At 39.9% G+C, this 15,615-nt stretch overlaps 1 protein-coding gene across 1 annotated transcript; it reads right to left on the bottom strand.

The window, feature by feature from the left end:
* Positions 1-193: 193 nt before the first annotated feature.
* fra10ac1 (FRA10A associated CGG repeat 1) lies at positions 194-15,550 on the bottom strand. Its single transcript, XM_086064918.1, has 14 exons — positions 15,442-15,550; positions 14,985-15,067; positions 14,771-14,863; positions 14,638-14,683; positions 14,484-14,560; positions 14,326-14,409; positions 14,152-14,236; positions 12,923-12,968; positions 3,331-3,444; positions 2,410-2,452; positions 2,191-2,324; positions 2,036-2,080; positions 622-706; positions 194-305 (listed from the first exon to the last, which is right to left on the bottom strand). The coding sequence occupies exons 1-14, from the start codon at positions 15,457-15,459 to the stop codon at positions 263-265; spliced, it is 996 nt and encodes a 331-aa protein (XP_085921044.1). The 5' UTR covers positions 15,460-15,550; the 3' UTR covers positions 194-262.
* Between the last annotated feature and the right edge of the window lie 65 nt (positions 15,551-15,615).

Below are 15,615 nucleotides of genomic sequence, written 5' to 3'. Positions count from 1 at the left end.
AACTCCAATATTTTAAGGTAATTTTAGGGGACAAACAGCGAATACCATAAAAAAAAAAAGTTTATATATATATATATATATATATATATATATATATATATATATATATATATATATATATATATATACACACACTCCAGATTTCACAGTCGCTTTAATGTAGAACGATAGCAGTGACGAGACTGAAAACAGGTGACGTTGAAATATGTTTATTTCTGCAGCACTCAAAAACACACAAATACTCGAATCTCGGCGTCGGCGTTTAGAGGAACAAGTCTTCAAAGTAGTCATCAAACTCTTCCTCCCTGAGGAGAACAGAATAACATTAAAATATATGCAAGTTCAATTTCTTTAAAAGCCACTTTTCACTTCGAGGACACGCCAAGTGCTTTACTTAAATACGACCACAAACGGTTAATACAAGACAAAAACGAATCAAAACAATTTAAAAATCAGTCACCTCCAGACAGAGGAGCAGTGAGTCAAAAGAAGGTCAAGAAGGTATTAACTTTTCCGTCATCGAGGGTGGTCCCGTGCACGTTATGTACGCTACACCTTGTGTGATTATTGCATTACAGTGGCTTAGCAGGGGTCGCTTTAACGTGGACAGCAATGCCTCACCTTGACTTTTCCTCCACTGCCGGGGCGGGTCCTCGCCAGTGGTTCGATTCGGACTGACACTCTGGCTCGTCCACGGCTTCAGAGTCTGCAAATGTAAGCGTTAATTGGAAATAAGGCATCTATTTGAGAGGAGGTGATTTCTTTGTCAAAATGCTGGTGGAAGGCTGGACGAGTAGAAACGCTGCTCTCCCTTGATTGGGCGACTGAAAAGGGTGGAGACCCCCTATTTGAGGAAACCGTAGTCAAGTGAAGGCCATTTTTTGAAGAAATACGGCCCAGAGAAAATTTGACTTTATAAAAATGTTTAAGGGTTGACCAGAAATGCGGCTTTCCCTTTATTATCATACCGCAATTAATTGAGGTAGGGCATCTATTAGATTGTCACTATCACATGAAATAATAGTAAATATTTGTATAAATGCTTGTGTAAGTGTGACATTAGACACATTTCTGTCTTTTGATTGTTTTACAGAAAACGTTTGCTTCCATGAGCAACACATCTTGCCTTTAATTAACACAGGGCATCTACTTGAGTGGAGGCCACTTTTCAAAGAAATATGGCCCCCCAAAAAATTGTACAAACGCGTGATGACTACAAATGCCATTCTCCCTTTAATCGACTAAAAACTTTAACCAGCATTTGCATCTCGCAATTATTTAAGGCAGGGCATCTATTTGAGTGGAGGCCACTTTTTGAAAAAAAAGAAATACAAAAAAATATAAAAAATTGTACAAACGTAAGGACTAGAAATGCCACCCTCCCTTTTATTAGTTGACTAAAAAACATTGACTATTTGCACCTCACAATTATTTAAGGCAAGGCATCATTTGATTGAAGGCCGCATTTAAAAAAATATATATATATATATGGCTGAAGGAAGAAAAAATAAATTGCTTAAGAGTTGATCAGAAATGCCACTTTCCCTTTTTTGGTCTATTTGAAAACTTCAATGAACAGCGCATCCCGCAATTAATCGAGGCTGGGCATCTATTACAGTGGAATCCACAATTTGAGGAAATATTAGTCGATTATTTGCACAAATTGTGGTATAAGTGGGGCTACAAACGTTTCTCCGTTGGTTAGTCGACTGAAATTTGTGCCTTTCATACATGACATACCTTGCAAATCATTGAGAGAAGGAATCTATTTGAGGGGAGGCCACCCCAAAAAAAAAACACAATCTTGGAAACAGGAGTATACAAAGATATGAAAGAAGAGCGAGACAGCTGAGAAAAAGCAGCTATGCCCGCGGGCTAATGGCTGGTGTTTTCCAGAAGGGGTTGTTTGCAGGGTGTTTTCACTCCAAACATTTTGGAGGAGTGCGCCCGGAGGCCCACGAGCGGAGTGTATCATACACCGTCTGTCTACGAAGATGACAAATGCCTGCGTGGATGTGCTCGGGAGTGTGTTTACCTTTGCCCTGCGACTCCTCCGAGCTGCTGGAGGAGGCGGATCGATCTGTGAGGAGACAGGAGTTCGTCTCAATCAGCAGGGGAGTCGCTTTGGAGTAGGAGACAAAATGAAAAGTGCAAAATGTGGAGTTTTTTGTTGTTGTTGAGAGACGTTACCCCTGTGTCTCCGGTGTTTGTGCTTCTTGGAGTGTGGTGATCTCTTTTTGGTCTTTTTCTTCTTCTTTCGGGATGGCTCCTGGTTCTCTTCGGGTACTTCACGAAACGGCTTCTTGGCTTTCACCTCTTTCTGCCTAGAATGAGGAAAATATGGCCCACATACGTGAATGGAAATGTCACTTGTAGAATAATGGAGAAAGTCTTAAAAGCGATGCTTACTTGTGGTGATAGTTGAGTTTGAAAGAACATTCTGGGCAAAGTCCTGGAAGACAAAAAGACAAACAAGTGGGCAAAGAAATGAGCCCTGCAGAACTCCTATTTCACATTTTAAGTTTATAGGTGCTAAAATATGAACCCACCATTTATTAAAACGTTTAAAAAGATGCCTTTTAGTTTTAATTTCAAATTGATGTTATGGGCACACTTGTACTAAAAATACACATTTTTTATGATCTTTTTATATGTCTCCAATTCTCCAAAACAAAAATTACTAAAACTATGAAAATGAAGCTATAATATAATAAAAAAGCTGTAATATTACAAGAATAAAATTGTAAAAAATAAAAATAAAGAAAAACCTTTTCTTAAAAAAAAATCTGAAGTCATACACTTATAAGAATTATGTTGACATTTTTGTATTTTTATGAGAAATGTTTGATGTAGATGATAGTTAAAATAAAGTGATATTCTGAGATAAAGTCTAATATAATATTACAAGTGGGGGGGGGGGAAGCATTTTTATTAGAAAGTGTCAAAAAATAATAATAATAATAATTCCCAATCCTAAATTGAGTACACTACATCAAATTCATGCTATGTTGTTGTTTTTCTTTCATTATTATCGTTGACAAAATAATTTGGTTTAGGCCAATATTGACAGATGAGCTTGTTAAGACAGAAAGCGTGTCATTTGGTCCGTGACTGTAGTGTCTGGAACTGGTGGGTTCTCCAATTACTGTAATTATTCTAACAGGATTTTCTGCGGTATGATACCTGAAGGAGGATTATTATGAGCTGGCGCTTGGAGAAAGAAAAAAAAAACTAGGAGACTGCAACCCACACTCTCATATACAGACACAGACACACATTTACACCATTTGTTTTTTTCTATTAATAATGCTATAGATCTATTGAACTTACGCAGTTTGACCAATGCATTCCTCTTCTCGCCCTGTTCCAAGTAGGCAAAATTCACCTCCCAGCTTTTCAGGCCTTCCTGCTTCTCGCAGCGTTTGTTCCCACACTGGAACTGACCTAGAAGATAAAAACACATCACTGAAATAGTCAATGTTTTTTTGTTTGTTTTGCATTTAGTATTACATCAGCAAAATAAAGAAAATTGAATCAAACTCAACTAGAAAAGAAGCGGGCAAAGGATTAAGCCCTGTGGAACTCCTATTTAACTTTTTTAAGAAATAAACAAAAGGCAATGACTACCGGTACCTTCTTACCAACTTCACCTAGATGCGAGTGGCCTACTTAAAACTTTATAACTTACAGTATAACATTTAAAGGCAATTTAAAATAACTGTTGAAACTAGACAAAGTGCCATTTCTGCAGAAATTGCGTGGGAATGCTGAAAGCTAAATGCTAATAGCTGAATGCTTATGAAGGAAAATAGAAAATTACTCATTATTAATTGTAGTTAATAAATAAGTAGGACAACCTAAATAAATGTTTGTACAAGTATGTAGCATATTACATAGGAGTTCCACAGGGCTCAGTTCTTCACCCACTTCTCTTGTTTGATCATCTTTTTGTTTACCAGAACTTTTACCGGAATGTTCTTTCAAACGCACCCACCATCACAAGTAAGCATCACCTTTAATTTATGGGGAATTAAAACAAATAAAGATTAGAATAGATAATTCAAATAATAATAAATACAAATTTAAAAAAATAAGTAAATAAATTAAAAAAAAATTTTTTACCTATGGAGAATTTATTTTAGTAGTTTATTCAAAAAGTCGATTCCTAATCCTCATTTTAATATTAAAAAGACGCTTACACAAAGCTAACACCCATACATTCTCAATTTTGTGTATCCGCCCCCCTCACAAGGGTTAGCTGAGAAATGGAGCTGTGCAGTTTTTCTAGCAACGTCCATTGCCTGCAGCTCTCCATGACTGCCTCCATCCATCTCCATCCAAGAACCCCCCTCCCTCCCCACTGAACGCGCACTCATTGCCCTTTCTTCTCCTCGCCTCATCATCATCATCATCATCCCCTCAGGCCTCCCTCCAGCCGCCGCCCGGCCCTCCCGTTATCCTTAGACCATTTTAAGGCGGCACTGATCAGCTCGGGGTTCCTCCAGATTGCAACAGCGGGTGCGAGTGCGTCACACAGGTCCCAAGTTGGCACGAGGGCTAACGATGCTCCTGACCCTGGGACAGCAGGAGGGCGGCGGACACCGATGATGGCTTTGAGCCACGGGACAGACTTTCTCCTCACATGCCCGATTGGATTTAAAAGCTATGATGTCAGCAGCAGTGGGTGGGGTGAGGAGAGGGGGGGGGGGGGGCGAGCTGCAGGCTCTGAAGCTTTATTGTGATGCCACTAAATTGCATTTGTCTTATAGTTCCACAATCCAATGATAAAACTAGAAATTCAGATTTGATAGAAATGCGACATTTAAATAACGGACAAGTTGATTCATATATATGTAAAATGACAATAAGAAACTCATTACATTATACAGTACATTCTCGAATTGAGCCGTGACATATCAAACCGTCCTTGAATTGTATCACACCACATTTATCGTATTAAGTTGTCTTTTATTGGAGAGATGCACTAGTAACAATTACTGTACTTAAAAATATAGCAAACTGATTTTTCATGTATATTTTTCAGCGCAAAATCCATGACTGATATATTTGACAGACAATATAACAACACTCAGACATACAATCGGTATTCTCTGCAAAAAAAACGATTCATTTTGCTGCCGCTTACTGAGCAGTTGTGACCGTCTTCTTTGTTTGTCATCATCATTATACTGCCCCCAGTGGCCAATTTAATTGTCATTACCACATAAAGTACATTGACTTTTTTCGCTGAAGCAACCCCATTCGCTCCAGAGTGTTGCCCACAGAATACTGTGTTCCATTGCTATAAAGACATGGAACCTACCAAAAGAAAGATTAGAGTCTCTTCTTTCATCAGGGAAAAAAAGAATATGTATCTGTTTCCGTTTTGCAGCAATTAGCTAAGCTAAGTTTCATCAATATTCACATTCATGGTGAAAACACTGACAAAAAGAGCTAGTTGCAAGATGGCCCTGGCTGATCTCTTATACTCCGCTGCCACCTGCGACCTCTTCAAGTCAGATCTGCATCAAAGCCTTTTGTGTGCTCTAGCATAAAAATAAAAATACACCATAAAAATACGTTTTTGTGACCAAACAAGATTTTTATTAAATTAGTTATTTTAAAGTAAAAAGTTTTAAAGTTCAAATATATACATTTAAACAACTCAAAATTAGTATTAAAAATATTTTAATTTTATGCCAATTTTGTAGTTGTGGAGTGTAATAATTGAAATTGTAATTGAATTTCAATTAATTGCACAGCCCTATAAGCTAACTATTTTTGCAGAAATTTGAGAACCACTGATTTTAAATGAATGTTGGACCACATGACGACACATTTTCGCTCATCAGTAGCAGGCCTCAGGGATCATGTTGTCATGACTCCTCACAGTGGGAGTGACCCCCGCGTACTTCAGGGGGTAAAAGTGTTGGCACTGACGTGGCTGAGTAAACCCGTTAAGTGAGGAAACTCCTGTCCCGCTTACGTCAATGGCTCCTAATTCCTGCCACTCGGCGGCTGCGGATCAAGGAGGACGCACAGAGAGGCAGATGGCCGCGTGATTAGCAATCGCCCGGGTGACGTGGTGAGGTTGTGACCCCGAGCGAGCGAGCGCCGGGCGTGGATGCTCTTTCGCGTTTCAGTGATTGACAAGCGCGGAGGTCGTTAACGAAGGAGGGAGAAGCTCGTTATCACATGTCTGGAGGACTTTAGAATGAGATGTCAAACAAAGAGTCAGATGAAGGAGCAGCTAAGTTTTAAGGCACGCGGTTTGTGTCATGTTATTGAAAAACTCCACATTGTGCTACACTTGGTAGCCTGAATTCAAATGTAAAGGCACCTTCAAAAATGGGTCTAAAATTCACAGTTCTCTTTTATTCTCAAGCTGTGTGGAGCCAGAATGCGGCCATTGTGTGGTGGCATTGAATATAAACGTTGACATTTGTAGAATAGAAACATGCAGACGCCAAAAGGAGACAGTGAATTAACACTTTTATGCGTAGTAATTTTATATGGATTTTTCTGTATATTATTTTTCAATGTCAGCCTTCAGAGTTTCTGTGTAAAGTGAATTCAGAGTTGTGGTTCTAAATACATTACAGATGACATGTTTGAAGATAATTGGTGAAAACATCAACTGGGGAGTACTCAGATGTGGAAATATATTGTTAAACTGTTTCTCACCCTTCCAGTATCCTGATTTTAATGGCCTAAAACAAAACATTCTTCCCTTCGGAAAGTCCACTGGCATGTTCACTTTAGAGAGCCTGGTTGCAGGCCATGAGTGCATGCACATCATGGAGAAAAGGCCGAAGAGATTGGCCATTTTAGAGCGTGGAAAAGCCCCGAGGTCACCAGGTTACTATTGGTGTGTGTATATATAGTTGTTAATGAGCCCTAGTGATGAGGAAAATGAAGCTTCACGAAGCACTTGTGACATTTTTTTTTACTCCTCTAGATTAGTTTAAATATAAAGGAAACTGATTACATTTCCACTGCATCTTTAACCCAAGAATGCCTATGCATATAGAAGAGTCAAAAAAACATCACAAGTGCTTCATGAAGCTTCATTTGTCCATCACTAATTCCTCTCCACAGACTGTACTCCCTCTCGTCAATAATTCAGCCTTTGCGGAGTTCTGTGCTCTGAGTGACATTCTAATTATAACTGTCGTGTACTTTCGATGATACTGTATATCTCACCTAAAAATACATGGGGCCAAAGACGTGAGCCCTGTGGAACTCCTATTTCACCTTTTTGTGATGTATATGGGGCAAACTGTAAATACCATTTTTAATGAATGTGATGTTACGGGTAGACTTGTACTAAAAATTCACCTTCTATATATATAAAAAAAAAAAAGAGCTAACATCATAACGTTCCAGCAACATAAATTTCTCCCGTACTTTGAAACAACAAATACTAAAAGGCTTCATTTAGCTGATGGCTGCGAAGTCTTGGCAATGACATTTGACGGTAAACTGCAGCTAAATTCGTAGGCCAGTGGCTAATTTTGCCCCCCCCCCCCCCAAATGTGAAGCAAAGAGCAAAATGACACCTTCAATCATCTCTCCAAGCATCCCGTTCATTACGCGAGCCTGGCGACAGCTGGCGTATTAAAAACAAGAGTAACGGCGATTGGCTTTTGTGTCGCCGGTGTAGCCTTTGGTCTGACGACAATGAATCCAATAAAACGCGCCTGCCAGAAACCTCCCTCGCTTGCTAATGAGCATTTTATATCTCGTTTGGTCTGTGCCCCTGTTTCCGAGGGGGGGGGGGGGGTCTTCTTTTACTGGTTGCCAGGCAACCTCATAAGGAGACAATCCGGCAAAAATAAAAGCGCGCATCTCTACAATGTACATCTCACGAGTCGTTTTAAACAAACAGGCCCAGTCTTTTGGATTGTCAACCACCGCACTGGCAATCTTTGCAGAAACTTGCAAACGAGAGAAGCTGCCTTTTTTTTTTGCGTGCGTTTATTTTGCCTTGGACAAGAAGTCCGAGCAAGCTGCCGAGCAGAGATGCAACACTCGGGCTGTGTGTCGTAACATTTATTTGCTCCGCAGAGAACGGCTGACGGAGTGGTGGTGCAAAGGGCGTTTGACGCAACTGCAATCAACAAACACCGGAGGACGATTACCGTCAGGGCGGATGAATCTGTGGAGGCGTTCTAATAAAGCTAAGTCAAAGTTTGCTAACCAGTTTCAACCTCAAGATTGCGCATGTAACTGCAGTGGAGTCACTCCTCTTTGCCATCAATGGCGCCATCACAAAATGGCCATTTTCCATTACTTTAGATTTTAAGCAATTTATTTTTTTGTCAAGAAAAGATGTGATATTCACTTTTAAGAAGGAGGTACCAAAAACGGAGGCGAAAAAATTCTATTGTGTTGTATTGAAGAATTGCTTGCCATTATTGAACGCTTGGAGAGCAGTTCTTCACCTAAGAATGCACGCTGGTTCCTTTCCGGAGCTGATTTATTCTGGCACAATCGAGCCCAGCAGGATTTCCTCTTCAGCGCATATTTTAGATCCGGTCTGCGGTTAGATTAAAGAACAGTTTCATTTTTCTGAGACGAAACACTCTAGGCCCGTTTTTAAAATGAGCATACGGGTTTGGTCCGTGCACTTTTTTTTTTTTTTTTTTGCCCCATAATGAGCACATCTTCAGGATTAGAAGTCAAGGTCCAGCGTAGCGCTGTGATCAAAAGCAGTGAATGTGGAGATTCTCCGTGGGCCTGAGGCGTAGATTTCGGATTTGGCTAGGGCACTAACCAGGTGCTCAGCCGATCTTAAGATGGCAATGTGGTAAGATGAAGCATTTTGTATTCGTGCCAGTTTTTTAGGAATGGAACGTCGCTCTTTGGCCAGTAAAACGTGACACAATTATGGCCAACGTTGGTCTTCCTTCATATCGCGTAAAAAAAATTGAATTCCAAAAGGGGTGTGTAGACTTATTATATCTCCTCTACATTGGTCCACGGTGAAGCATTTGAAGCAGCGCTGGAAACGGGCGACTTGCGCAGCCATCACGCCGCTGTTTACTGATATTTTCAGACAACGAGCGCAACAACAAGCACTTCCAGCTGTTCCACGCCAACGAGAAACCCGAGCAGCGAAAGTCCTTTTCTGTCAAAACACATCCTGCGTAATCGCCTCGTGTCCAACATCGCTTGAAATGCTGTTCTTTTCTTCTTTTTTTTTTTTGCCCTCCAATGTCAATTATGGAAACACGCCGGCATGTTGTCATTTAAATTATTCAAGTTGTATTCTTGGCACACAGTGCATTTCATTTTCCCGGAGAAAGGAAAAGGCTAAAAGCTCATCTAACGAAACATTCAGGTTAGAGAATTTATTTTTTAAACACTTTCCTCGGGATAAATTGGCTAAAGCATTTCCTAAAATTAACTATTTCTATTTAAATAGAGTGTGTGCTGCGAGATAGATACATCCAATTCCTTTTTTTACCCCCCCATTTTTCTTCCGTACACTAAAATAAAACCGCCTCAGCTACCTTTGACTTCCTACTGACAAGACGCCGAAAGGCAAATTCACTTTCATAAGAGTACACTTTGTTTTTCTGCATTCCTTCACATCACACGACTGCTGGAGGACTTGTTGTTTTTTCCAAGTTCACATATGGGATGTGTCTCGGCGTATTAGAAGTCAAGACTTTTGAAACGCTTCCAACCTTACGTGGATAATACTGGTCACTGATGTGTACTAATGAGAGCGCTACATAATGTAAAGCAGAGCTCAGGGCACCATATAGAAACTGACCTTGTTTGAGTCCTCATGACTACAAGTACATATATTGTACCATGGTCGTTTTTCAGCCGTTTCAAAACAATCGGCCAAATGGACGATCATTTTCCCCTTAAAACGTTAAAAACGAAGAAAACCAAAGTTTCCAATGCTGTGAAAGTACCCTAAATGCACCATTTTGCTTGCGTAGCATGAGCAGCTAGCAAGTGTGTAGCGTATGTTATTCTGTTACCCCCCCCCAAGCGTCCTTTAAGCTATTAAATGACACCGCAGTTGGAGTTAACAGTAAAACTAAACACACGAAGATAAGAATTACATCACTGTATATTTAAAAACAAAACATGCTTTGTTTTTAAAACATCGCTAGCCTAGCGCTAATGCTAAGAGTGAAGGGAGGATCACATTCAAATGCTAACCGGAAGTTAGCATCGACTTCGGGAGTGTTTTTCCTTCGAATAACGAATATTCACGCACAAATGCTATGGGAATGAGTGTGAAAAATGATTAATTATAATTCTATTCTTATTTCACTTTCTTGTTTTATTTTGTCATTGTCCTTTGGAGTTATATTTAAAGTTGCTATTTCAAGGATTCAAAGACTTTCTTTTCTCAAAATTCAAGGATGCAAACGTCTAACGATTTTTATTTTCATTATTGTCTTATCACACATTTCCTCCTGACATACAACCCCCGAGGTCCCAGGTCAGCCCAGTAAGTCTGAAGACTTGTGAAAAGAACACAAGATAAAATATGTAAAAGGTTAATGCTTGACAGCAGTTGTAAACAAGTAAGAATGGTTTTATTATTGACACATAAAGCTATACAATAACCTTGTAAACTTCATGAAATTTGTTGATAAGGTCATACTATGGACATTCAAAGCAGAGCATCTTAAAAGCGAAAGTTTGTGCGTGACACCAATTGAAAAGGAATTGGTGGTGGGGAGGGGGGTAAATTTATGCATTAAATATATATTTTTTTAATAAATCGGCAGATTAATTGGTAATCAGAATTTTTTTTCGGCCTCAAAAAAGGCATATCCTAGGTTTCAACTTTTGAGTGCTTTATCAAATTTAGCTTTTTATGAGCCACGAATGAGTGAATAATACGGCGTGTTGAAGAAGCTCAAGGATGCGTGTTTGACAGGTGTTTATTTTCCTCCTGAAATGGACAAAACCATAAGAACATAAGCAAGGTGAGGATAACGTCGTGCACGATGCTGTGACTCCTCATCGTCTCATAATCATGCTACGACCCTGACGAAAAAAGGTCAGCGCTCTCGCTAAGCCCCGCCAAGTGAGCCGAAAAAGTAAGAGTGAGTGCAACTTTTCTCTACCGTGGTGACTAATCAATGAATCATCATACTGCGTATTAGCTGAGCTCAAAGGCAACCACCTCCACCTTTTAACTTGCAAACCCTGCGCGGCGCTTATAATTTGATTAGTATTGAATTAGCTGCAGGGTGTTGGCGCTTATGAAAGCGCTCCTCGTGGAATCAGCGCAGGGAAGACATGACCGCTCAGGTTGGGTTTAATCCCGCTTCCTGTCGAGTTTTGCCGCTGGTGGTTGAAATGTGACCGACCGGGATTACACAGACTTAATCTGGAACAATATATTGGCTTAGTCAGCTATCTCAGACACGCCGCGCGTGCGTGTGTTTGCCGAGGCTGCGTTGATGTCAACAGTATGCAAATGAGAAAGTCTGCGAGTCACAGGTAAATTTGCGTGCGTGCGGGCGAGAGGAGGAGGTGTTGTCCAATTTTCTCAAACGATGGTTTTGTGGAAAAGCAAACGCTGAAGGCAGCAGATGAACTGGGGAGACCCGCGTTGTTAAAGGTTGAGGGTGAAAGAGGAAAAGGTCTATTATATGAAAAGCCTTACAAGAAAAGGTCAGAGATCTGAAAGGCTTTGCGGTGCCATTTTGTCAAGATGGAGGCCAAAGTACAGTGACACGTCTCGGGCTCAGGAGGGAATTGTGCAAGGAGATGCTGATTGCTGTCCACCGGCTTGTCTCTGTCACCATCTAGTGGCGACACTTGGAAACTTCATTGTCACTGTGGCCCTTATGTGTTTGATCTAGAACTTATTATCCATCCATATATTTTCTAAGGGTATTTTTGTATTAGTTAAATTGTTTTGGTGTTAACTTAGCTAAAATTGTATTATAAACTGCAGTCGTTCTTAAACTGTGGGCTTCCACAAGCAGTTATACTAAACTTTTTTTTTTAGTTCAATACAATGTGTCCTTTGTTTTCGTCTTTGGTAATTAATTCAATACATAAGCCTTTGGGGTTGATTTTAAATGTGATTTAAGTATATTTATTTCAATATTAACAGGAATAAGGACGTTTGACAGTGTGTCACAGAGAAGTGATGTCATCTATCAGCAGCCAATAGAAAAGCACCTTTAGATGACGTCGCTCTTAGGCGACAATTTTGTTAGACTTTTGGCTCCAGTGGCTCGCCTCACCTGCTTTTTCATTTAATTCAGCCAAAACGTAACGCTAGGTAAGAAGGGTGTTGCTTTTATTTATTTTTTACCATGGTATTTATTAAATATTACACACAAGTAATACAAATATTTTTTAAACAAAAACTAAAGCTAAACTAAAATAAGTATTTGTGAAATAACAAAAACTAACAGAGCCGCTTTGAAAGCTAATTAAAATTAACTTTAAAAAAAAATTAAAAATTAAAACTAACTATAATGGAAAAACTATAATAACCCTGGTTCCAAATATTTTTTTGTTTTCCCATCTCATGCCATCCCATATCTAAAATGTTCTGTGTGGAAGGAACCTCAGTGTGCCTCTGTTTATCAAAAAATTTAATAAATGCATGTACTTTACTTTACTAATGTTTTGGAAAAAAATAATAAGCTAATAAAGTAAAATCTTTATTTAGCTAAAACGGCCCTGCAAAGGATACCATAACTACATAGCGGCCTGTTTCCTGAGGAAATATTTGTCTTTATTTTTTCTATTTTGTAGAAAAACAATCACACGCAAACAAACTTTGTAAAAGTGTAATTATTATACCAGGCGTGCACCATTTTGAGAATCGCTATTCTCATCTAACTCCATCAACGTTAATGGCACAGCCTATTAATAGTGATACTATTTCAACTTGAAAAGTCAAAAAGTGCAGTTTGCCTACCTTTGCCAGAGACAACCTCACTCTCCGTCCGCCAGCGGAATCCAAACTATTGAAGGAGAAATGAAAAAGAATCCCAATGAGCACACTTCATGGGTTGCTTCCAATGTAGCGGCGGCTCCGTCGACGTTAGAGCGGAGATAACTGGAAGGGCATTTTGTCGAGTGCAGACTTGCGCCAAGGCTCGTGCGAAAATAAAACGCCATTTCGTTTTTGTCATGTTCAATGGATCCGACCCAAAATTTAATGGCTTCTTTCCTCGGCTCACGCTCCGCCGAGCCCGTCCTCAGCGGGGAATACGACCCGATACGTGGCAAGGACGCAGGCGCCCGGAACGTCATATAAAGTATTAATGTTCAAGTGTGAGTCTTGTCGCCCAGCCCCCGGTTGGCAAAATACAACATTTAATCAGATGACGATGTTATGAGCGGCGAGAAGGGAATATAATCAATCAACCTTGACTTTCACTTTCTATTCCAATTTGCAACTTGTGTCATTGATTATGAATAAAGAATGACTTGTAATTCCGTGCATTGGAAGGCTTTTGTGTGAAACTTTAACAACTGTGATTTATTGTGAGTTTGTCACGTGTTTTCCCCATTCACTCTCAATTTATTTTTACCTTGATAGTATGTATTTATTATTTACGTAATTGCAGCAATGTCATGTTGAGTTATCCTTTATTTGTACAAATACATTTTCTAATCTTAAAAAATACAAACGTATTTAAGAAAATATATGAGAGATTGTCGCTGTGGTTTGTGTACACTCGTGTGGCATAAAAAAACAACTGAATTTAATGTTTAAACTGTACTTAAGAGGAACCAGTTGAGGTGGCTGGGGCATCTGGTTCGGATGCCTCCTGGGCGCCTCCCTGGGGAGGTGTTCCGGGCATGTCCTACCGGCAGGAGGCCCCGGGGACGACCCAGGACACGCTGGAGAGACTACGTCTCACGGCTGGCCTGGGAACGCCTTGGGATCCCATCGGAGGAGCTGGCTGAAGTGGCTAGGGAGAGGGAAGTCTGGGCTTCCCTGCTAAAGCTGCTGCCCCCGCGACCCGACCCCGGATAAGCGGAATTGAAGACGGAACGGAACTGTACTTAATGTTATAATGGCTTAAACATATTTATTTTTTTAATCCAGTACAGTAGATAATTATTGCTACCTTGTAGCTGAACTGAAAATAAAGAAATTTGTCTGAGTCAACTCATACTTTTATCCATGAAGCCCACCTTGTTTTCCTTATATCGACTGAGATCAGCTATGCAGTACTCCTTAAACAACTTGTCGTAATACTTCTTCGCCAATTCTTTCTCCCTTGGACACAAACATACCAGAGGTAAGTTGAATGTCCAGAGAAAATGCAGATGAATCTAATACACGAAAGGTTGACTTCGAGGCGTTACCACGTCATGTCCTCTTCGTCTTCGTCCCTCCAGAGGAAGCGATGATTCTCGCGTAGAACATCCGAGTCTGTTTTGTCATTTGTGCTGAGGGGAAGAAAATGTAAAAGATGAGGATGATGAAGAGCTAACCTGTCTTAAGCCTAACACTAAATACATACACAGAACGTTTGAAGTCAGCCATATGTCCTCCATAGTAAAGTATATAGTCGCCGACAAACTTCTTATGGCGCTCAAACTGTAGACAGCTGCTTAAGGACACTATTAAAAATGTATTATGTTGGAAATTATGGGTCAAGTAAACAAAGAGGATACAGCAGTCAGTGATATCAAGTGGGCTCTTCTATTCCTGGCTTCCTCTCTGTAAAAAAAAAAAAAAAAGTAGAAATACCATTTAAAACCTTAAACATATTTACATTATATTCAGATGGGATTGACTGCTGCATACCTGTCCACTTCAGTGGCATGAAAAGTGCGGTGGGCCACCTTAGAGTTTCGATCTTTCTGGAATGGCTTCTGTAAAATTTCCTCTTCATGTTTCCTACCATTAAAAAGAATACAAACTTTAGTTTCCTTTATTTCATCCATATTACCCCAAAGGGCTCAATTTTACTGATGGTAACAGTGCAGAATATTCAGTGTTAAAGCCTCACATGTTTTACCTTTTAAGTCTGCTCTCCGAGGTCTCTCCTTGTCTCTCGTCGTCGCTGAAATCTGAGTCGTAGTTGGCACCACCACCGTGCACCTTTCGATACACAAGCACGTTTGTGTTGGTCAATCAACATTCATTATGCTGTAAAGGGACATGCATGTAGTGATTTGCTGTACGACATACTGCAGTCGAGTGGGGGGGAAATGCAACATGATCAGCCTATCAAAGCGGAATGATAACAATTCGAATAATTTTTAAAAGCCAAACGCAATGTTGACTTGAAAAGAAATAGCCTTAAAGTATAACTATTTATACATGTACATATAAACTCGGTGATTTAGCAAGGAATGTACGATTTGACTACCGTAGCGACCATCGCCTACCGTAAATGTAAAGTCGATTCTTAATCAAACTAACGACATTATTGCACTAAACATCCCAAAATGATTTTTTTTTTAAATACATACTTTGACGAGATTATCCATAGTTCACACATTCGCATTGAAAACGCTGCTCGAGACTGTTTACAAATTGGCGTCGTTGAATATCGACGTCACGAGTGAGCGCGCACTCTGATGACGTCGCGGTTGTCCCGGATAAGTAGGACTGATTTGAAAATCACAGCATTGTGACCGAAATTT

This window comes from Leptonotus elevatus, chromosome 20 (assembly GCF_054856555.1).
Source record: "Leptonotus elevatus isolate MCC_2025b chromosome 20, RoL_Lele_1.0, whole genome shotgun sequence".
Classification (NCBI taxonomy): Eukaryota; Metazoa; Chordata; class Actinopteri; order Syngnathiformes; family Syngnathidae; genus Leptonotus; species Leptonotus elevatus.
This window is presented reverse-complemented; position numbering and strand designations above follow the sequence as displayed.

Excerpts from the sequence above, each read along its gene's own strand:
- fra10ac1 (XM_086064918.1), bottom strand. Across the intron at positions 14,684-14,770 it reads CATGCCACTGAAGTGGACAG|AGAGGAAGCCAGGAATAGAA; the intron begins GTATGCAGCAGT and ends TTTTTTTTACAG. Across the intron at positions 14,237-14,325 it reads GACGAAGAGGACATGACGTG|GGAGAAAGAATTGGCGAAGA; the intron begins GTAACGCCTCGA and ends TTTGTGTCCAAG.